The 19,621-nt window shown below is 46.4% G+C and overlaps 1 protein-coding gene across 1 annotated transcript in view; it reads left to right on the top strand.

The window, feature by feature from the left end:
• Positions 1-19,621, top strand: part of LOC146821928 (uncharacterized) — a 477,592-nt gene that overhangs the window by 156,391 nt on the left and 301,580 nt on the right. Inside the window, exon 7 of the mRNA XM_085609939.1 lies at positions 11,673-11,714. Coding sequence (XP_085466065.1) covers positions 11,673-11,714 — 42 coding nt within the window. The remainder of the gene's footprint in view (positions 1-11,672; positions 11,715-19,621) is intronic.

The following is a 19,621-nucleotide window of genomic DNA, read 5'->3' as shown; positions in this document are numbered from 1 at the left end:
ATACTGAGCCCTATCTGGGTTGTGAGTTCTCCACCCATCCACTAATTCCATTGCGTCAAGAAAGTCCGGCAACCACCGACATGCGGGTCTAATGTCTCGCGGAGGGTGGCGGTCTAAGATGCTAGATGCTACTGCATTAAAATCTCCCCCTAACATGAGGAGGCCTTCCGGGAAGGACAGCATGATTGAACTCCGGTCTTTAAACATCTCACTCCGGCGGCCAGGGGGAACGTATACCGACACAAATGTGACAACTCTCGCTTCCCAGAGGCCCAAGATACCCACATATCTACCCCTATAATCAGACCAAGTGGACTGCGGTGTAAACGGGAACGGGTTTTTCAGTGCTATGCCCACTCCCCGTGACCCGGTTGTAAAACCGGCATGCGCCACCAGCTTATGTCCTCCCCTGCTCATAGAATAACACATGTTTCCGACTAGGTGTGTTTCTTGTAGGAGGATGACATCCGGGGACTGTCTCTTTATATATTGGAGTACCATGCTACGTTTGAGTTTATCCCCGAGCCCGTTGACATTTCAACTGAGGACCTTAATCCCCGTATCCCACTGTGTACCCATTTGGACCTATACTTCTACACTGCCCCCGCTCTGCTTTACGTTGTGTTGACGTCGACAAAACAATTACGAACCTCAAACAAAAACTCTCAAAATAAATCAACCCTTCCCAACCACCCCCCTCCCTGCACCCCTGCCCTCTGGGCTTCAAACTGCCCATGATCAAACTTGCAGAGTGCCTGTCGCTCGCACACACCAACTAAATGTAGTAAATTGGGGTACATGGTAGCCCCCCCGGTCATGGAATTGCCATACTAACTGTCCCAAAATACGGATCTACCAATAGCCTAAGTTACATTAGTCCCCATTGGACCCATGTCCGCCTTACATCTTACATCTACTACCACACAAGATTAGCTCTTTTCTGACACCCCTTATGAATGCCGTCATTGCTTCTTGGGTTTTTCCCACGCTGTGGAAAAAAGCATGTATTAGGCCTATTTTGAAGAAACCCTCCCTAGATCCTTTGGACGTAAAACATTATCGTCCAATTTCTTGTCTTCCATTACCTTCTAAGATCTTGGAAAAAGCTGTGAATTTACAACTAACGGATTATCTAGATAGGAACAATTTGTTGGACCCCACACAGCATGGTTTCCGCTCGTCTCACTCCACTGAATCTGCATTGCTCATGGCCACTGAACAGATTCGGAAGGTGATGGATGGGGGAGGTAGAGCCACACTTATCCTATTAGATCTGACCGCGGCCTTCGATACCGTGAACCATTCGGTGCTGGTGCAGCGGCTGAAGGATGCGGGCATTGTAGATATTGCCTTGACCCTACTCACCTCCTTTTTAACATCGCGTGAGCACCAGATTCACTGGAATGGCTTACAATCTGGATTATTCCATCTTCCGTGTGGAGTCCCGCAGGGTTCTGCACTGTCTCCCACTCTTTTTAATCTGTATGTTAGACCTCTGGCACAGGTAATCACTGAACATGGCTTAATGCTGGTGTCTTATGCCGAGGACACTCAATTAGTGGTCTCCCTGTCTCAGAGTGTCGGGCGAACAGCCGAGAGGTTCCGGAACTGTCTTACTGATGTAATGGCGTGTATGAGTAGGAACTTCCTGAAGACAAATACGGATAAGACCGAGGTTATAGAGTTTGGCCAACTTCTCTCCATCTGGAGCCAAACTTGGTGGCCCCAGAGGCAGGCTCCTGTCCAGTACCTGTAACTAGGACGAGGAACCTGGGAGTGGTATTTGATAAAGATCTAAAAAACGCCTCTCAAGTTAATCAAGTCACTTCAGCCTGTTTCTTTACATTGAAAATCTTACGGAAGATTTGACCTTTTATCCCGTTGTCTCTCAGGAAAACGGTTGTTGGAGCTCTTGTCCTTTCTAAAATTGATTATTGTAACACGCTCTATCTTGGTATAGGTAAGGGACAGATTAAAAAACTCCAATCTCTCCAGAATGCAGCAGCACGAATACTCTATGATCTGCCCAAACATCATCCGACCTCGGTAGTAATTAAAGAACTATACTGGCTTCCGGTGGGCCAGAGGGTAAATTTCAAAGCTCTCTGCCTTGTGCACAAGGCCATCTACGGAGGTGGAGCTTTGGATATTCAATCGCTGTTTCCCATGTACCAACCCTTACGTACGCTTAGGTCTGCTAACACAGGGCTGGTTTGTGTCCCTAGAATTAAAAGAGATAGATGGGGAGGAGCTGGTTTCTCCTATCAAGCTTCTATTTTGTGGAACTCTCTTCCAGAGACAGTCAAGCTCTTCTCTCCACTGAACGATGTGTGGCATCCCTGATCGGATCCCTGGCTCACACCCGCGGACAATCACTTCACCAGCAAACCTCCAAGTCCATGGCACCTGCTGGTCCCAAACCCCCCCTCGCCCCCATACTTTACCCCCACTCTATTGTTTCTTGACGATCAGCGGGTCTCCAACCAGTCTGCTGCCAACTCCGGTTGATCAAAGAACCAGGCTCTGCCATCGGCTTCCACACTGAGCCTGGCTGGGAAAAGCATTGCGTACTTAAAACCTTTATCCCGCAGCGCCTTTTTGATCCCAAGGAAGGAGCGCCTCTGTCTCTGAACCATCTGGGTGAAGTCCAGAAAAAAGGTGATTTCTGCGTTGTCATATCGGAGCGGAGGTCCCACTCTGGCATGTTGAAGTATAACGTCCCGATCTCTGAAGTTTAGTACTGGTGAGGATTGGGCGCGGAGGGGCCCCCTGGCTTCGGACAACCCCCCGGCACTCAATGAGCTCTTTCAATGACAAAAAACTTCCCTAGTCCCTTCTGTTGCAAGTGTTTAAGGATGATGTCTTCCACAAAGAGATCGGTAGCCTGCCCCTCCTACTTTTCCGGAACTCCCAGGATACGCAGGTTGTTACGTCACAGCCTCCCTTCGTAGACATCCATCTCTGTTTCTGCGTACTTTCAAAAGGTTTGTAGTTCTTTAATATCAGTTTGCATCTAGGAAGTATCTTCCACCAGACTCGCAGTTGTGATTTCCAGTTGCTTGATTTTCTCACCATGTTTGTTCTGGTCCGCCCTGAGCAAGTTGACTACCACTGTTATAGCATCCATTTTATGATCCAAAGACGTCTTGATACCCATGATTGCCTCCAGCACATCTTTGAGGGTAGGTTCTGAGTCTGACTCAGACGGCGCTCCATCACTCTTGCCCTTGGGGGAAGGATCAGGCAGTGATGTCTTGGGGAGAGTGTAACAGTCTAGTCTATTTTGATGCACTGGTTTGCTGCCCCTTGACGATGCCATGCTATCACCTATGTCTATCCCGCTCACACCAACCAAGCCAACCGGTTGGCCGTCAAACCAGCTGGGGTCCACCCGAGAGCAATGGCCACTCGGTGTCCCAGGCAATGCCACCAAATCAAACTTGTAGGTCAGGCAAGGCAGTGAGAATAGTTGGGATGCGTTTCAATGCGGAGTTGTATGAGTTGCAGCGTGAGGAGTCAAGGCCATCACCTCCTCGGATCTATTGTACAGCCACGGTGGGTAATGACTTGATTAAGGGAGGGCCGCAACCATTGCGTGGCATCCAGCCCCATCCGGTTGCTGTGTCCACTGTGGGTGCCTGCTGTGACGTCCTACCTGACAAAAAACGGGTATTCCAGTGATACTTCCTGAATTACTCTGGCTCCTGTCCCCCACCGCTGCAGCGGGACCTTGTTTGCAGGGATTCACCACAGGGCTATCTTCCACTCGCGCTCGCCTCTGCACCTGAAGGCCCGTCGACACAGGCCCAGCCTCTATTTGTCCCCACCACCGGACCGATCTTCACATGTATTTGCGTCCCCACTGTCCGGACCAGTGATCACCGCCACGGTTCCCAGGCCATGCAAGCACCCGGAAGCATCTTTTCTGCCGTATCACTAGTTCACGGCTTCTTCAGCCTCCGCGGTCTGCGAGGCACTCAGGAGGGCTGCGGGGAAGTACCGTGCTGCAAATAGTGTCCGGGGGCCAAAGGAACACTCACTCTGACTTCCGGTCTCCAATTTCGGCCTCCCGATCCCTGCCGGAGCCACCAAGGGTCAAGGTTCCGAGCCGATCCACCTCCTTCACGGCCACCGCCTTCACGCGAGTCCCCAGCGTCTCCTTGCTGCAAGGCCCAAGTCCTTTCCGGCCCTGTGCGTGGCCCAGAGGTTCTGTGGTGCAGCAGGGGGAGGAAGCCCCACTCACGTTATTGTCCTGGTGCCAAGGGGGGACTCAATCCAATCTCCGGTAGTCGGCACCGGCCTTCTGTCCTCCGCAGGTGCCACCCGAGAGCAAAGCCCCGGTCCGGTATCTTCTCTCCTGGCCTCTAACACCACGCGAGGCCCCGGCGTCACTGCTCCTGGTAGGCCCGATGTCTAGACGTCTCCGTCTGCGGGTCAGCGACCCTCCCACAGGCTCTGTCACCGCCGCACCAGATGCTAGGGATATTCCGATACACAAGACCGTGTTCTGGCCAACGGATAGATATCACGGATAGACGGGGGAAAGGGGAAGACACGGAGCTCTGCTAAGTCGCGGCCATCGCGTCTCAAGGCTCAGCCACGCCCCCTAAGTCCCAACTTTTGATGTTAGGCAGAACCAGCACCTCTAACACCACTTACAGAAGCCCAGGTCCTAAGGGGCACCACTTGTGGGGTTAGGACTCACACCAGCAGAGGCCAGGTGCATGGTTTAATGTCTCTGGAGCTTGTTATGTCCCTGTAGCTTACGCAGGAGGCCAGTCAACTAACTCTTTGAGTCACTCTGGTAGTTCTGGGTTCAAGGAGATGATCCTCTTTGCTTCAAGCAGCAAGGCAACCTCAAGCAGCAGGGCAGTTCTCTAAAGAACAAAGCAGGTTTCAAGCAGCAAGGAAGTCCTCTGGAGTACAAGGCAGTACTTTTGAAGCCTTCCACAGGTCTAGAAGTATACTGAAGAGGTGGTTCAGGAGGTCCAATATTTATACCTAGTGCCAGCCTTTGAAGTGGGGGTGACATCCTAGCATTCCCCACATCTCGTTTTGGAAAATGTTTCCCTTTCAAGGTTTCAAGTAGTCTGTGGTGACAAAAGACTTGTGTTGGGTTCCTTTGAATGTGTACTGGAAGGAGCCCTTTGTGTAAGTGGGGCAGGGAACAGTTCTGCCCCACCCAATTGGGCAGGATTGTACATCCTGTAAACACCCAGGCCCCCTATGTTTCACTATTGGGGAGGAATACACACCTGTGAAGCTGTTTACAGTCATGTGCCCCAGGATGCAGGCAGCAGTCACCAAATAGTTAGGACAAGACAATGCCAGCTTTCTACAAGTCGGTACAAAAGGGGATGGTGATGGACGGAGCATCAGAACCAATCAAACACTCACACCCAGTCAACAGATCTGGGTTTAATCCATCACCGTTCTTTAGCCCACTCTGCCACCCCAGTTCAGATATGGCCATATGCAAATCAGTCTGACCCTGTGCCTCATGGGAACAGTCCAGCCCGAACTGCCAAGCCATGCCTTCCCTGGACCGGAAACAAGCTTCCTAGGACCGGTTTCTGGCATTTCAGCCGTCTTCAGCCAGGCTTGCTTGAATCCAGTGGCAAAGTGAGCAAGGGACTCACGTCTGAGCATACCCTGCCAACTTATGGCGGACAAAACGGTACAAAAGGGGATGGTGATGGACGGAGCATCAGAACCAAACAAACACTCACACCCAGTCAACAGATCTGGGTTTAATCCATCACCGTTCTTTAGCCCACTCTGCCACCCCAGTTCAGATATGGCCATATGCAAATCAGTCTGACCCTGTGCCTCATGGGAACAGTCCAGCCCGAACTGCCAAGCCATGCCTTCCCTGGACCGGAAACAAGCTTCCTAGGACCGGTTTCTGGCATTTCAGCCGTCTTCAGCCAGGCTTGCTTGAATCCAGTGGCAAAGTGAGCAAGGGACTCACGTCTGAGCATACCCTGCCAGCTTTCTACAAGTGGCATTTTCAGAATTATAACTTAAAATCTGAGTTCACACTAAAAGATAATTTTTAAATTACAATTCATCTGAGTCAAACTTGACATCCTAAGCTGTTCCCTTTTTCCATATACATTTGGGCCTACAAAACTGATCCTTGAACGGTGTTTAAGACCTTAAGGTTGGTTGTTCTTTTCCCGTGCTCCTTCTTTCCACACATTGGCACACATTTACACATAGTTATTGTTTGGTGATACCTTCGCATTTTGTCAATTTCTTTAGATTCATACACTAAGTCGTTTTCCCCTTGAATCTGGAGGAATACAACCATTGATTTGGTATGTTTTACTTTTACAGTAGACATATCTGAATGTAAAACAATTTTTGTATACAATACCCAATTCCTTGAATATGTATATGTTTTGTTGTAGGTTGCTACCTTTATATACCTGATGATGACACTGTTTTAATCAAGTGTGGGCTTGAAACGTTGACTTATTACTACTGGACTCATATTGATTTTATATATATATATATATATATATATATATACATATATATATATATATATATATATATATATATATATATATATATATATATATATTATCTACTGGCGGTCGCCAGTAGATAGTTATAGTTAGGACTGTGTTTCCATAGGAAATCTGAAAATTCTATTTTGAATAACTTTGGCACCGGTTGCCGAATCCTCGCGAAATTGTCAAAACTAATGGGGCGCTCCGCTCAGCTCCTACCCTGAAAGTCTCGGGGTGATTCGTCAAGCGGGGGCCGAGAAAAAAGGGGGGTCCCAAAACGCGTTTTCCCCATACATTTTTCCATAGGACCTTTAGTTGAAGGTACAGCCCGAACGGCTGAACAGAATTACTTGAAATTTGGCAGAGAGGTAGTCCTCAGGTCAGGGATGTGCCTTTTGCATGTGTGGAGTCAATCTGTTCAGTATTTCCATAGAAAATTGCAGTTAAAAGCACATACATATCTATAGCCGCGCACCGTGCGCGCACCGTGCGTGCACCCTAACGTGCGAGAGCGTAATTCTGATTGGTGGTTACATGTCACTCAACGTTCGAATCGGTCGAAATCAGGAAGTGTCGACTGCCATTTTGTTTGTTGTGGGTGCGAGAGTGAAAAAGAGAGGTGGCGAACGTAAAAAGGGGGCAGGGTAGAGAGTTCCTGACCCCCTAGCCTTTGTTAGGGGGTCCCTAAAGGACCCCGAAGGGTAAAAAAATATTTTATTTTATTTTTTTTAAATCGCGGGGTGCGTGCACCGTGCGCGCACGGTGAAAAACCTTAAAAACCCCAAAAAAACAGCATTTAAAAAAACGTACAAATTCACTTAAAAAACCATAGGTTTCACACATGTTATAGTTAGGTGGACATTTCACTAGTAAAAAACCAATGAAATTCACCCGTTATAGTTAGTTCAGATAACTATAACTTGCGCGACCGCCACTCTATCACAAGGATGATGTCATCAGTGATGTCATGAGTGATGCCACTGACCATGTCATGAGTGATGTAATATGTGACGTCATGAGCAGTGGATTCCGGGCGCGCGAGTTATAGTTATCTGAACTAACTATAACGGGTGAATTTCATTGGTTTTTTATGAGTTAAATGTCCACCTAACTATAACATGTGTGAAACCTTTGGTTTTTTAAGTGAATATATATATATATATATATTTAATTTTTACTGTTTCTCGCCGCCAGGTTTTACCTTGTGGTGATGAAGAGCAAAAAAGCTTATAACACCATCCAGTCTAAATGGTGTTATAAGCGAACTTCTGATTGCCCATACTTAGTTGGTCTTTCGAAGGAGTATTTCAGTGACTCATGGCTACTCCGGCTCCATTGCTGACATAACTAAGGTCTACCAGCCTGTAAATTAGGGGTTTGGACTCTCAGTTTGATGCAGTGTGTAATCCATTTGGACAGAGTATTCTCTCTGCCAAGCTCTAAACCAGGCCCTTTATCTTTACTGAAAATAAATGTACCTCTTTTCCACATAGAAAAGGGTGTGCAGCTCGGTACCTGTTCAACCTTCGACAGAAAGGAAAACAGGTTACACCCGAGGTTAGAGAAGAGGTGAAAGCCAGAAGTCCAGGACTACAATTAATAAAAAGTCAGGAAAAACCTTTATCATAGCAGCTTCGTATACCTGTGTTTGAGTGATGCCACTCACTCAAGATTAAGAACTGGGATGAGGAAGGCAGAAGAGATGATAATGGATACCCTTATCTCTTGGAGTTTCCTGTATTTCCTACTTTTACATCTTGGTGTACTTTTTACTAGCAATATATCCTTGTTCGTTGGAACTGAAATGTATGTGCTGTTTTCCATTCATCTAACGTTAAAACCACTTTTTTGTACTTTCAAACTAAATGGATGTTGATTATCTTTCTTTTCTATCAATAAGCAAAAGGGGAATCCTACAATTACAAGGCTTCACAAATATTTGGTTGGCATTTGCAAGAATTATGGGATCTTCATCAGAGAAATATTTAACTATATAAACTCACAACTCCCCCGTCCATCATGGTACAATCTTCATCTGAGTAATTCGGCATAGCTAGATCCTGTCACCCTCATCAGAACTTGACACAGACTAAGGCCCTGATTACAAGTTGTGTCCAGTGCAATAATACATAGTTGATTGTGTTAACTTTCCCCCACACATTAACAAGTTTTGTGCATGTTATTTTCTTGCATGCAAATTTGCCATGGTGTAAACCCACGTGTGAAACAAATTACATGTGATAAACCTTGTGATATTACCATGCAGAAATCTGCAAGCTGTAATTATGAGTTTCATGCAAAGTTCTTTGGCTGTGAGATATTGCAGTTGATTTGAAACACCTCCAATAGCTTCTGTGTGTCCTCCATATTTTGTATGGAGCTGCCAGTGGAGATTCTGTGTGACTTAAGTTCTAATATCTGCACCACAATGTTACTGCTGGTACCATTATCCATATTTGGCTGGAGTTGGTGGTATAGTCTATTCATCTGTAAGAGGACCAGCAGTGTGAAATAACATGCTATACACAAGGTATTTCTATATCCTGTTCTTAATACATTTCAAGTTCTTACATGGATATTTCTCCAGAGGTTTGTGAAAGAGGAGCGAAAACATTTGGCAAGCAAAGGGTCATCATAACACTAGTTGAAGATCTACCTTCTGGATGGATTTGATGGGAAACTGAAGTTGTGGCAGTAGTATCAACAGAAACTGTGGTTACAGTGGTTGAGCTGGAGTGGTTGTGACTGTGGACCAAGAAGTACCAAAGCTGTAACTGATGGTCTGCTGCTTGATCTTCTAGGAGGTGGTGGTGCACGGTATGCAGAGGACCTCTGCTGTGTTGGCCACCTACAATCAAAACAAATGTTTTAATGAAGAATTCAAGTTATATGTACATTTTATGATGATGCAATAAAATGATGTGTAATGAAAATGTAACATATGTTTACAGTTAAGGAATTATATAACCCAAAAATCTTAATCCATTTTGTCTAATGTCATAGGGCCCAAACACTAGTTAGAAGTTGAGGGTGGCATGTTAAATCAAAATCAGTACCTATTTATAAAACCCTTTTAATACCGTTGAATAAAGAGTTTATACTCATGGAATGTTGAATAATCGTGTGGAACTGCTGCTACCCGGCGGAATTCTGGATGATATTTCTTTTTTTAATCAGGAATATATCTCTCATCCGTGCTTAATTTGAGCCGTGAGTTGCCGTGGGGGGTACCGCCACCTATTTTTGGGGAGTGGTAAAATAGACCTAGAGATAGAAAGACAAACAAAACAGAAAGACTGTCATAAAGGTAGAAAGCAGGAGCCTGTAAGAGTGAGATAAAGGGGCAGTGAAGGTATTTTGGTGGATAAAAGAGTCCATAGGTGAATTCAAGACCATGCAACCTTGGTATTCCATATGCCAACCCTTAATTGTACCAGACGAGGATTTCAGAGCGGAGATTTGGGCACCGGCCCTTATTGCATTACAAATTAAGCACTGGCTCATATTCAGCACCTGCTCTGAGCAGGTGAAAAATGTAAGTGAAGGGCTGCTATAGGGAGTAGGAAAGTAGGGATTTTGAGGGTGGGCAGAGGAAACAGAAGTCTTGGAGTAGTATAATATCATTACTTTGCACACATCAAGATATACATGCAGGCATGAGAAAAGTGTGTTTGTCTCTTACCTCCTTCTTCTTCTCCACCACCTTCTGTAACTCCCTCTATCACCCAAAAAGTGTTTTAGTTATGATGCTCCTTATTTGCTCTTCCTAGAGGCTAAGTTTAATTTTGGTGGTGGTTCTCTTACTGCATCTAAAAATTATTTTCAGTGTTAAGAAAGCAAATCTCTCACACAACATTAAAGTTCTAGAAACAATTTTTACAGTACTCCATTCTCTGGAAGAGTGAAGAAACAGAATTAAGGGGCCCATTAGGATGGCGGGCGGATTGCCACCGCCGCCCCGGCGGTGGCGAACTGCCCGCCATCCGTACCTGAGTTACCCCCGCCACATTAGTATGGCGGGGGTACCGCGGCGGACGGAAAGACCCTCCACCGCTTTTCCGCCGGTCGGCAATCTGCACGATTGCCGGCCGGGCGGAAAAGGCCCACAATATGTTGGCAGTGCCTTGCAGGCACCGCCATCCATATTATGATGCATGCCGTGGGTATGCCTTTCCATGGTGGAGACTCCGCCTTGGAAAGGCATACGGTAAATCTCTGTGGGGGCCCGTTGCAGGCCCCCGGGGAGTGGGGGGGTGGGCAGCTGCACTTGGTCATTGCCACGCACATGGTGGAAGGCAGCGCGCGGTGCCTGTCACGTTGTGCATGGCAATGCACAACATGCCACTTAAACATTGCGGCGGGTGCTGCTTACAGCACCGTCCGCCACAAAGTTGAAGGTGCTGGGTGCAACCGCCAGGGTGGCGGTGGCATCCTAATAGGCCTCGCAGGACCGCCGCACCTCTGGCGGTCAGTCCCGTTTTCCGTTACAGTGTCCGCCCGCCATCGTAATGGGGCCCGGACTTTTTGATAATCTGCTGCCAAATTCTGCTTCTCATCTTGGCATTGTTTTTGATCTAAGTGCACAATTAGACTTGTCTCTTCCTTCACAATTTCATCAACAACTTCTTGCTGTTCTGCTTCACCGAATTTGTCTTTCCTCAGTCTCTCAGAAGCCATGATAGATGACTGATAGTTTATCTGCAGTGGATGGCTGTTTGTTTTCGTAGGATTACTTTGACATGTAAATACAACGATGACAGCCACAGAGGGACAGCAGAAAGACAAGTTGAAAAAACACTGTTTCTCTGAATACAATCATACACTCTTCTGTATGTATATAGGTATATCAGCGTGTGGTTTGTCTATGGCGCACACCTACCCAAAAGGCAACTTGTTGTGAGGTCCTAAGGGAGAGAAGAGCACAAGAGACAGCACATCAGTGAAAGAGCAGTGTGCTCTCCACCTAGAAAACAGCTCTCTCATGAAACTATACATTTTATTATAACTTAGTTATTTTCAAAGACATACTCTATTATTTTTAAATGGTCAATGGTCTCACATTTCGAAAGAGCCTGAACTTATATAAAAGAGACAACTTAGTTAAACAAAAATATGAATTATATTTAAAAACATATTTCTGTCACTCTTTTGCAGACTTCACCCAATGACAACCGAAGGATGAGCGCCCCGACCTTGGTAAGCATGCTAATCTTGTCTGCTTTTCTTTTCGGCCATACTAGCTTTGTGCTCTCTGTCTGCTGTACTAAAGAAGCCACAAGAGTTATGAGGGCCCTAGTTAATGCTTTTGGAGCGAAAAAGACTAAGGGATAATATAGTACGCAGCATATCATTTCGTCTTTTAGGAAGAGAACCACATTTTAAAAAGCTCCATCAATTAAAAGTGCATTTCGATTAAAATTTCATTTTTTGAATATGTTTATGTTTATGAATCAATCAAAATATTTCATAATGTATGTATTTGCTTAATGTATAATTGATTCTGTATTTTTGTGTACAGTTTTGAGGTTCAAACAGTAAAGATTATTTAGGTTGGTGTCTCTGGCTTACTGCAGGGATTCATTGGTAGTTCATAGAAGTGAAAAAGTTAAGAACAACTGCTCCAAGGGATCTAGACCTGTGTACTAGGTGTTTAATTAATAAAAAAAAAAGATATACATTAAAGAATATTTAGTTTATGTCTATGTATGCATGTAATTGAGAAATATTTGGCTTCCTTTTCCAGGTTTTGACATTAACTATATATTGCATTGTGGGAGATGTAGTTAATTGCATTCACATGTGTGTTAAAGGAAGTGTGGTAGTGCTGTCGTGAGTGACTAGATTCAGTGGTATTTAGAGTGGTATTGTGTGTGTGACTACATTTAACAAGAATATATTTTACTTGCAAAGGTATGTTATGATGTAGTGCTTCCTATATAGTCCACGCCATACATTATGTATGCCAACACCATGGTTAAGGTAATGAGTGAAATGTTTTGCATGTAAGTGTGTGAGTCTAGCCCTTTATTTAATATGTTATAGTTTGAGGCATACCATATCAGTGACTGGGTATCAACTCAGCATAATGTAATTCTGACAGAGGGACCTCCATGGTGGTGGACAGGTAAATAGATGTCCTGTATGCATACATCAAAGTCTAAATTAGCCTCCAAGTTATCATGCATGCAAATAACTCTGTGATACAGGAAAGGCTGTGGTCGTATGGAGATTGTTCCTTAAGTATGTGGTTGCAAATCATAATTAACTGGAAGGTGTGCCAGGCAAGTTTTAGAAAGCTCCAAGAATCTGTAGTTGTAATGTTTTGTATAGCAGCAAAGAAAATAAGGGTAGAATGTTATATTCTAAGAATATACTGAGTGTGAAGAAAAAGGATTCCCAAAAGCTTCAGACATGTTTGGAAAGTGCTACTGTTTTGGTAGTGGTACCATATGGCAAATTATAAAAGAAAGGCCAGCCTTGGGTCAGGATTGTTTGAACTGTGGAACAGTGAGATATTTCAAAAGAGTGTGTATAAAAGGTTTTACAAGCACTATGGCTAAGTGTGTGAATGATAGCGATGCTAGCTTTTCCTCAAAAAGTGTCAAAATACTAAAATATGGTTGTGTCTCAAGTATTAATGCCAATATTGTGGGGATAAGAAATACTAAGGGGTGTATGTACACGGGGATAGCACCACCTCTAAGCCTTACTACTTAATGTTATGTTGCCCTTTCTCTTGGTGCTACAACATGCCCCTAGATGTTCAAGCCACAAGCCCTCAAGTAACTCTTAGTTGCTTTTCTTATGCCTCTATCTCCAACTTTTCTCATCCCACTGAAACCACTTCTAAAACCCTTCAGCAATTTTACAGTGCAGTCTGGTTGTGAGCAGTTATCCACGATGGCTTCAGGTTTCTGAAATATATTCTGACGTTGAAGTGAAATGGGCGTGTAACCCTTAGTAGTGCATGCCGTCCAATATGTAGTGTAATAACTAGTGAGTAAAAGAGAGTTGTTTTTCCAGTATTTGTTCCCTGCACCAACATGCACACAGTGCCAAGGAAGTGCTCTGAATTACTGGAAGGCAGGAAGCACAAGTGATTTCGACATGTATCGAATAACGCCGTACTAAGTCGTGGCACGCCTTCCAAGCTCAGACCTTGAAACGTCATGAATGAATGCATTTAAGGCATTCATGCTGTGTTTTGGTTTTTCATCTCTTTTTTTTAGTTTACTCACATGATATATTTGGTTAATTTTTAAGGAGTGGGGTCACTGGTTAGATTTACAATCGACATGTTATGTTGCCTTGTTTTTAACAACGTATTATTTTCCCTGCTCTTTTTACTTTCTGTTCCGTAAATACTATTGTGTAATGTTCCAGCTTTCCAGCACCACCAGCTTTCTTTTGTCGCCAGAATGTTCACAGGTTTTTTGTGTGTGTTTTGCCCTTAATGTAAGGATCCTCCACATGGTCGAACTTGATAACCTACAGGATATGCAAGTGTAGACATCTGTGGAGGTTGCGGTTGTTTAACCTATGTGTCCTGGGTTCCAGCCTGTCGCGGGTCTGCAAACTGGGCCAAGTACAACGTTCCTCATCTTGACAGTCAGTGTTCTGAGGGCAAGTAGTCACAGGCACCTCAGGGAGGTAGTGTGGGGGGTACAAGATCAGGACTCAACAATCAACCAACATACACTACAATTCCAAAGTCTAGTCCAGTGCTTCTCTCTTTCGAAAAGACTTTATTTTTAACCTCACAGCAGTGCTTAATACTACACAATTCAATTAAGTATACAGGGGCATATTTATAATAATTGACGCATCCCTGCATATCAGCAGGGATGCGCCAGTTATTTTGCGCCCCAGCTCCGCCACCATGGATGCGCCGCATTTATAATGCGGCGCACCATGGGGCAAAAACGGCACAGATGCGTCACACATCTGTGCCGTAAAAGTGGCGCATTGCTGGAGTTGCGTCGCAAGCGCAACGCAGCTCCAGCAAGGCTCGGGGGTGCCCTATCTGCACAATGCTGCGTCAATCCTTACGCCTGCTTCAAGCAGGCGCAGGGTTTTGACGCAGCATGGGCTCAAAAGTGACTGAGTGAAATCTTGTAGATTTCACTCAGCCACTTTTAAGAGGCGTTCCTGCGCCAGAACGCCCCCACCTGCCCTGGAACGCCTACATGTGGCGCAGGGCTTTACAACGTGACGCATCTCCCAGATGCGTCACGTTGTAAATACCCCGCACCATGGCGCAGGATTTGCGCCGCTGCTGCGTCACAAAAGTGACGCAACGGCGGCGTAAATGAGGCGCAAGTCAAACATAAATCTGCCCCACAGAGTATTGATCCTGTCTGGTAGTGTTATGCCTCTTTGCTCTCTCCATGCTATCTCACAGCCGGGTGAACCGAAATGATGGTAGAAGCATGAAGAAGGCTCAGGTGCAGATTCTTGCGCAACACAAGTCAAATGTGCAGTTAGTTCACTCAGTTGCTCGATTTTTTACCCCTGGTGGTGTAGAGTGTGTCAATCCAGTCTCTTACTCCTTCACGCTCGACTAGCGCAATGTTGGCAGCTTTATTCCATGGCAAGCAGACCACCAAGGGATTTGTAAGAACGAACTGTCCAGCGCTACTACTGAGGTAGTGAAAGCCCTGAGTGTGACGATGCCGTCACCATGGCAGTTGCCGCTCTAACCAGCCAATGCAATCTCCAATGCAGATGCAGCCCCGATAGGGCTGAAATATTGAGGCACATACACTGTTCGTGAACCTCGTTGGGAAACATGGAGAGTCGGAAGACCCTCTGCGCCATGGGAAGTGCCTTGCTTTGCTCTCATGAAGTTCGCCTTCCATGGGTGTCCCTAAGACCAGGAACACACTGGCTTCTCCGTGGCCAAGCAAATTTCTTCCCCCTATCAGCAGGCAGACAAACAGGCACTAGGGAGAGCCTCAGCTCCTCTTGCAGAGAGTGCCGTCTTCAGGTGATGTTCCCTTCCCCTTAGGAGACTGACTGTCAGGAACACTTACCATCCACCAAATTGCTGTGCTCAGAAAGTACTAATCAGCAGCCCCTTGTGAACAAAGCCCTAATGGAATGTCTACAGGTAACCTGGTGTCCATCCCCTTCACTTCCGTTTCTTGATCTCCACCATCCAGCCCCAGGACTCATCCTCCATTTTATGCCATTCTCAGCCAGGGGCATGCAGAAAGGATTACATTAGTTTCAGTATCTGACTCGTACTCCCACAGAATCCTACTACTGCGCATGTGGTGCTACACACACACTACACACACTCCATATGCACACCGGATGTCAGCGTAAGCTTCTGGGTACTCCATACTTGCAGTTGGGAACTAAGGTGGGCGAACATGCCTGTATACTATCAGCTGTGGCCCGTGCAGGTATGAGCGGTGGGGCCGGGTGGGGCCATGTAGGGGGGTGATTTTGACAGATGATGACAAGGGAAAATTAAATAAAGAAAGACATTTTCTCTCGTCATCATGCGTTGAAATCCCCGCTCACTGGCCCCACCGCTCTTACCTGCACGGGCAGTGGCTGTATACTGTGCAGGGGACATTCTCACCCCAACAGCTTCATTGAAGTGTGACTCCTGGTCGACTCTTAACAGACTAGTCAAACATCACGATTCGAGTTGAAAAGGTATAATGGATTATGTTCTTTTGAAAGCTGTTCCTTTTCTGTAATGTTCTTCTACTGATGGTTGTGTGTGTAATCAAAGTTTGGTTCCAAACTTTCTGATGATATTTTTCTGGCAGATCCATAAGAGACAACGGTGATGTGTCGATGTTTTGGAGCGGTTGATTCTGAATGTGTGAGGAAAAAGAGTGTGATTTTAGTGATAACCATTTGGAAGTGCGTCACATAAATAGGAAGGCTATGTTACCTGTAGAGGTACAGAATTATATTTTGGATTCATTGTTCTTGTTCGAAAGGAAAGTTATTTGTAGGTTCCTAACTACACATTTCATTGTCAATAGTTATTCATATTTTCCCAGTGCTGCTTGTGTACCTCCTATATTGTTCCAGCTCCCAGAATTCTCTTTCCTGTTGTGTTATCAGGATGTTTGTGTTCTATAGTGTTTTGTCTATTAAGACGCACCTTGATGTCACAGGCCAGCAGAATGTGTAAAATAAAACCTTTAAAATGTTGCTTCTGGGTCTTTTATGACCTTGATCGGAGACACTGGTGCGCACACAGATCATAAAAAATACTAGAGGAGAATATTTTAAAGGAGCTGGGGCCTGGGGGACTAAGTAAATGGTTGGACGATGGATGGCCGGGTGGGTGGTGTTAGATCTGGGGGTCTCTAGTTGGCAGGGTAGGTACCACTGTCCAAGTAGGGACCCTTGCTTCTAGTCAGGGAAAGGGGGATACACTGTTAAGATAACCCCTGCTCACCCTCTAGGTAGCTTGGCCTGAGCAGTCTAGGCTATCAAAGGCAATGTGTAAAGTATTTGTACCAACACTCACAGTAACACAGTGAAAACACCACAGATTTACTCCACACCAGTTTTAGAAAAATAAGGTATCTTTACTAAAAACTTCACAAGACCAAATATTACAGACAAACCAACATATAATTCAAAAAGGTTACTTTAAGGATAGTTCAAGAGTTTGCAGAAAGTACTCCAGGATGTCAAAGTCAGTGTCCTGCACAATGCGACTCTCAATGCACAAAATGCGACACTTTCGTGCCCAACAGTACCTGTAGTTGCGATAAGGTTCCCAAAAGCTATAACAAGGAAGATGGCAAAGGCGATGCGATGCTCCTGAGATCCTGGGGAGGCTTTGCAGCAGCCCTGCTTCACGCAGCAGAGGTGGATGCGCCGGCTCCGATCTGTAGGGGGAGGATGCGATACCTTTGGCTTTCGTTGCGTAGGTTTCTTAGGGGGAAGCTTCACGCACAGGTTCGATGCGACACTCTTCGATGTGGTGCGATGCGTGGCGCAGCGTTGCCTTCCGGCGCCGCAACTCTCGATGCGCCACGGAACGGGACTCTGCGTCGACGCACGCAGCGATTGGAGACTTTTCACGCACCGGCAGTGGTGCGGCCCGCAAACTGGTTCTGCGACAACCCTCGCAATGGCAGGAAGCTTCACGCTTCGGGACGATGCTCGACGCACTCGGCGATGCGGAGACCCTGCGTGTTGCGATGGTGCCGCGATGAAATTTTCCACGCACTCTCGTCTTGCGACACGCAATCGGATGATGCGCTGGGTACCAGTCACTCTTGTTCACGCTTCTGCTTCCCAGCTCCCTCAACACAGCAAAACGACCTCCTGAAGCCCCAAGACTGGGCAAGCACTCCAAGGCAGGTCAGAACTCTCTCAGCAGAGTTCCAGGGGAGCTGGTGGTGAAGTCCTTTTGTTCCTGGGACTTCTTAACAGGGAGCCAGCTCTTCTCAGGCCCTTGGAGATCAGAATCAAAAGAAGGGGACACAGCAAAGTCCTTCCCCTCTCCTTGGCAGCAAAGCAAAACAGCAAGCAGGCAGTCTTCTCCTCTTCAGTTTCTTCCAGCTTTCTCCTTGGCAGAGGTTTCTTCTTAGTTCCAAAGTGATCTAAAGTTTTAGGTGTCTGGGGTCCTCTTCTTATACCCCTCCAAGTCTTTGTCACTCTTTGTTCCAGTGGGGGGATTCCCCTGCTCAAACCGGTTCCTGGGTGTGCTCTGCTCTGGAGCACCTGGTTCCTTTCAGAGTGAGGGGCAGGGTCGTTAGACGCTCAGCAGGAGGTGGAGCCTTCTTTGTGCCAGCAGAGGCAGAGTCCTCAGCCTGGCCAGCAGGGGGTGGAGCCAGCTTTGTGTTTGTCAGGGACAGCCCTATTCAGACCCAGGGACTACTCCTCCCACCCATCTAAAGCAGATCTCCCTATTCACCCTGCTGCTGACTCATCCAGGCTCCTGGAGCCACCTAGCACATCACCTGACACCAGTCAGCCAACCAGCACACAGGCACACAGGAAGGTTAAACAGGAGAATAGCTACTTTCTAAAAAGTGCTATTCTCACACAGTGAATTTAAAAACCATCTTGCTAAAAAGATGTATAATTAAATTCTGAACACAGAGATACCAAACTTGGATTTTCTATCTTGCCCTTATGGGAAGATAGGCATGTAAACAGCCTTCCCCATTCTATCCTATGGGCAAGATAGCCTCTCAGCAGTGAAAAACGAAAATGGCTGTAATTCACTACCAGGGCATGTTACACACCTCAGTACATGCCCTACCTTTCAGATACACTGCACCCAGCCCAGGGGGGTACCTAGGGCCACCATAGGGATGCCTGACATGTACAGAAAGGGAAGGATAAGGCCTGGTCAGTGGGTGCACTGGCCAGGTCGACCTGGCAGTCCTGGACTGCACATAGGCACTGCAAGCAGGCCTAAGACATCAATTTAGCGCTACTCCTGTGGGTGGCACAATCAGTGCTGCAGCCCACTAGTAGCATTTGAATCACCAGCCCTGGCACACGCAGTGCACTTTACTAGGGGCTAACAGGTGAAACAAATATACCAATCATGGATAACCAATCAATATAACAATTTATACAGAGAGCATATGCACTTTAGCACTGATCAGCAGTGGTAAAGTGCTCAGAGTCCTATTGCCAACAACCACAGGTCAGAAAAAATAAAGGAGGAAGAAGCAAAAAGTTTGGGGATAACCCTGCAAAAAGGGCCGTTTCCAACACAACCCCCTTCCAGCCTAAAGCCAGGGTAGACCAAGCGATACCTCGATGGGATTCCCTGCTTAGGGCGATAGAACACGGAAACTGGCCCAAACAGCAGGGTACTATTCCTGTTCTACGCCTTCCTGAACCCGGTTGGATCTCTCCATCCATACTCTCAGGGTCCACCAAGCCAACCCATGTGGAACCCTTCTCTTCACCTGTGGACACCACCTGTGTAGCACCTAGCCTTAACTTGCTCACAGGTGTGTCCCAACAGACAGACAGCAGGCCACAGTGACCAGTGACAGTGGTCAGGGATGAGACCCAGGCCTTATGCCTCTCAGGGCTCTCAAACCCCTGTGGCGTCAGAAGGAGGGGGGCAGTAGCCCCAGGTGCTCGGCACCCTTTGT

The sequence above is a fragment of the Triturus cristatus genome, chromosome 6 (genome assembly GCF_964204655.1).
Source record: "Triturus cristatus chromosome 6, aTriCri1.1, whole genome shotgun sequence".
Lineage (NCBI taxonomy): Eukaryota > Metazoa > Chordata > Amphibia > Caudata > Salamandridae > Triturus > Triturus cristatus.
The sequence above is the reverse complement of the archived record's forward strand: the minus strand, read 5'-3'. Positions and strand labels throughout refer to the sequence as shown.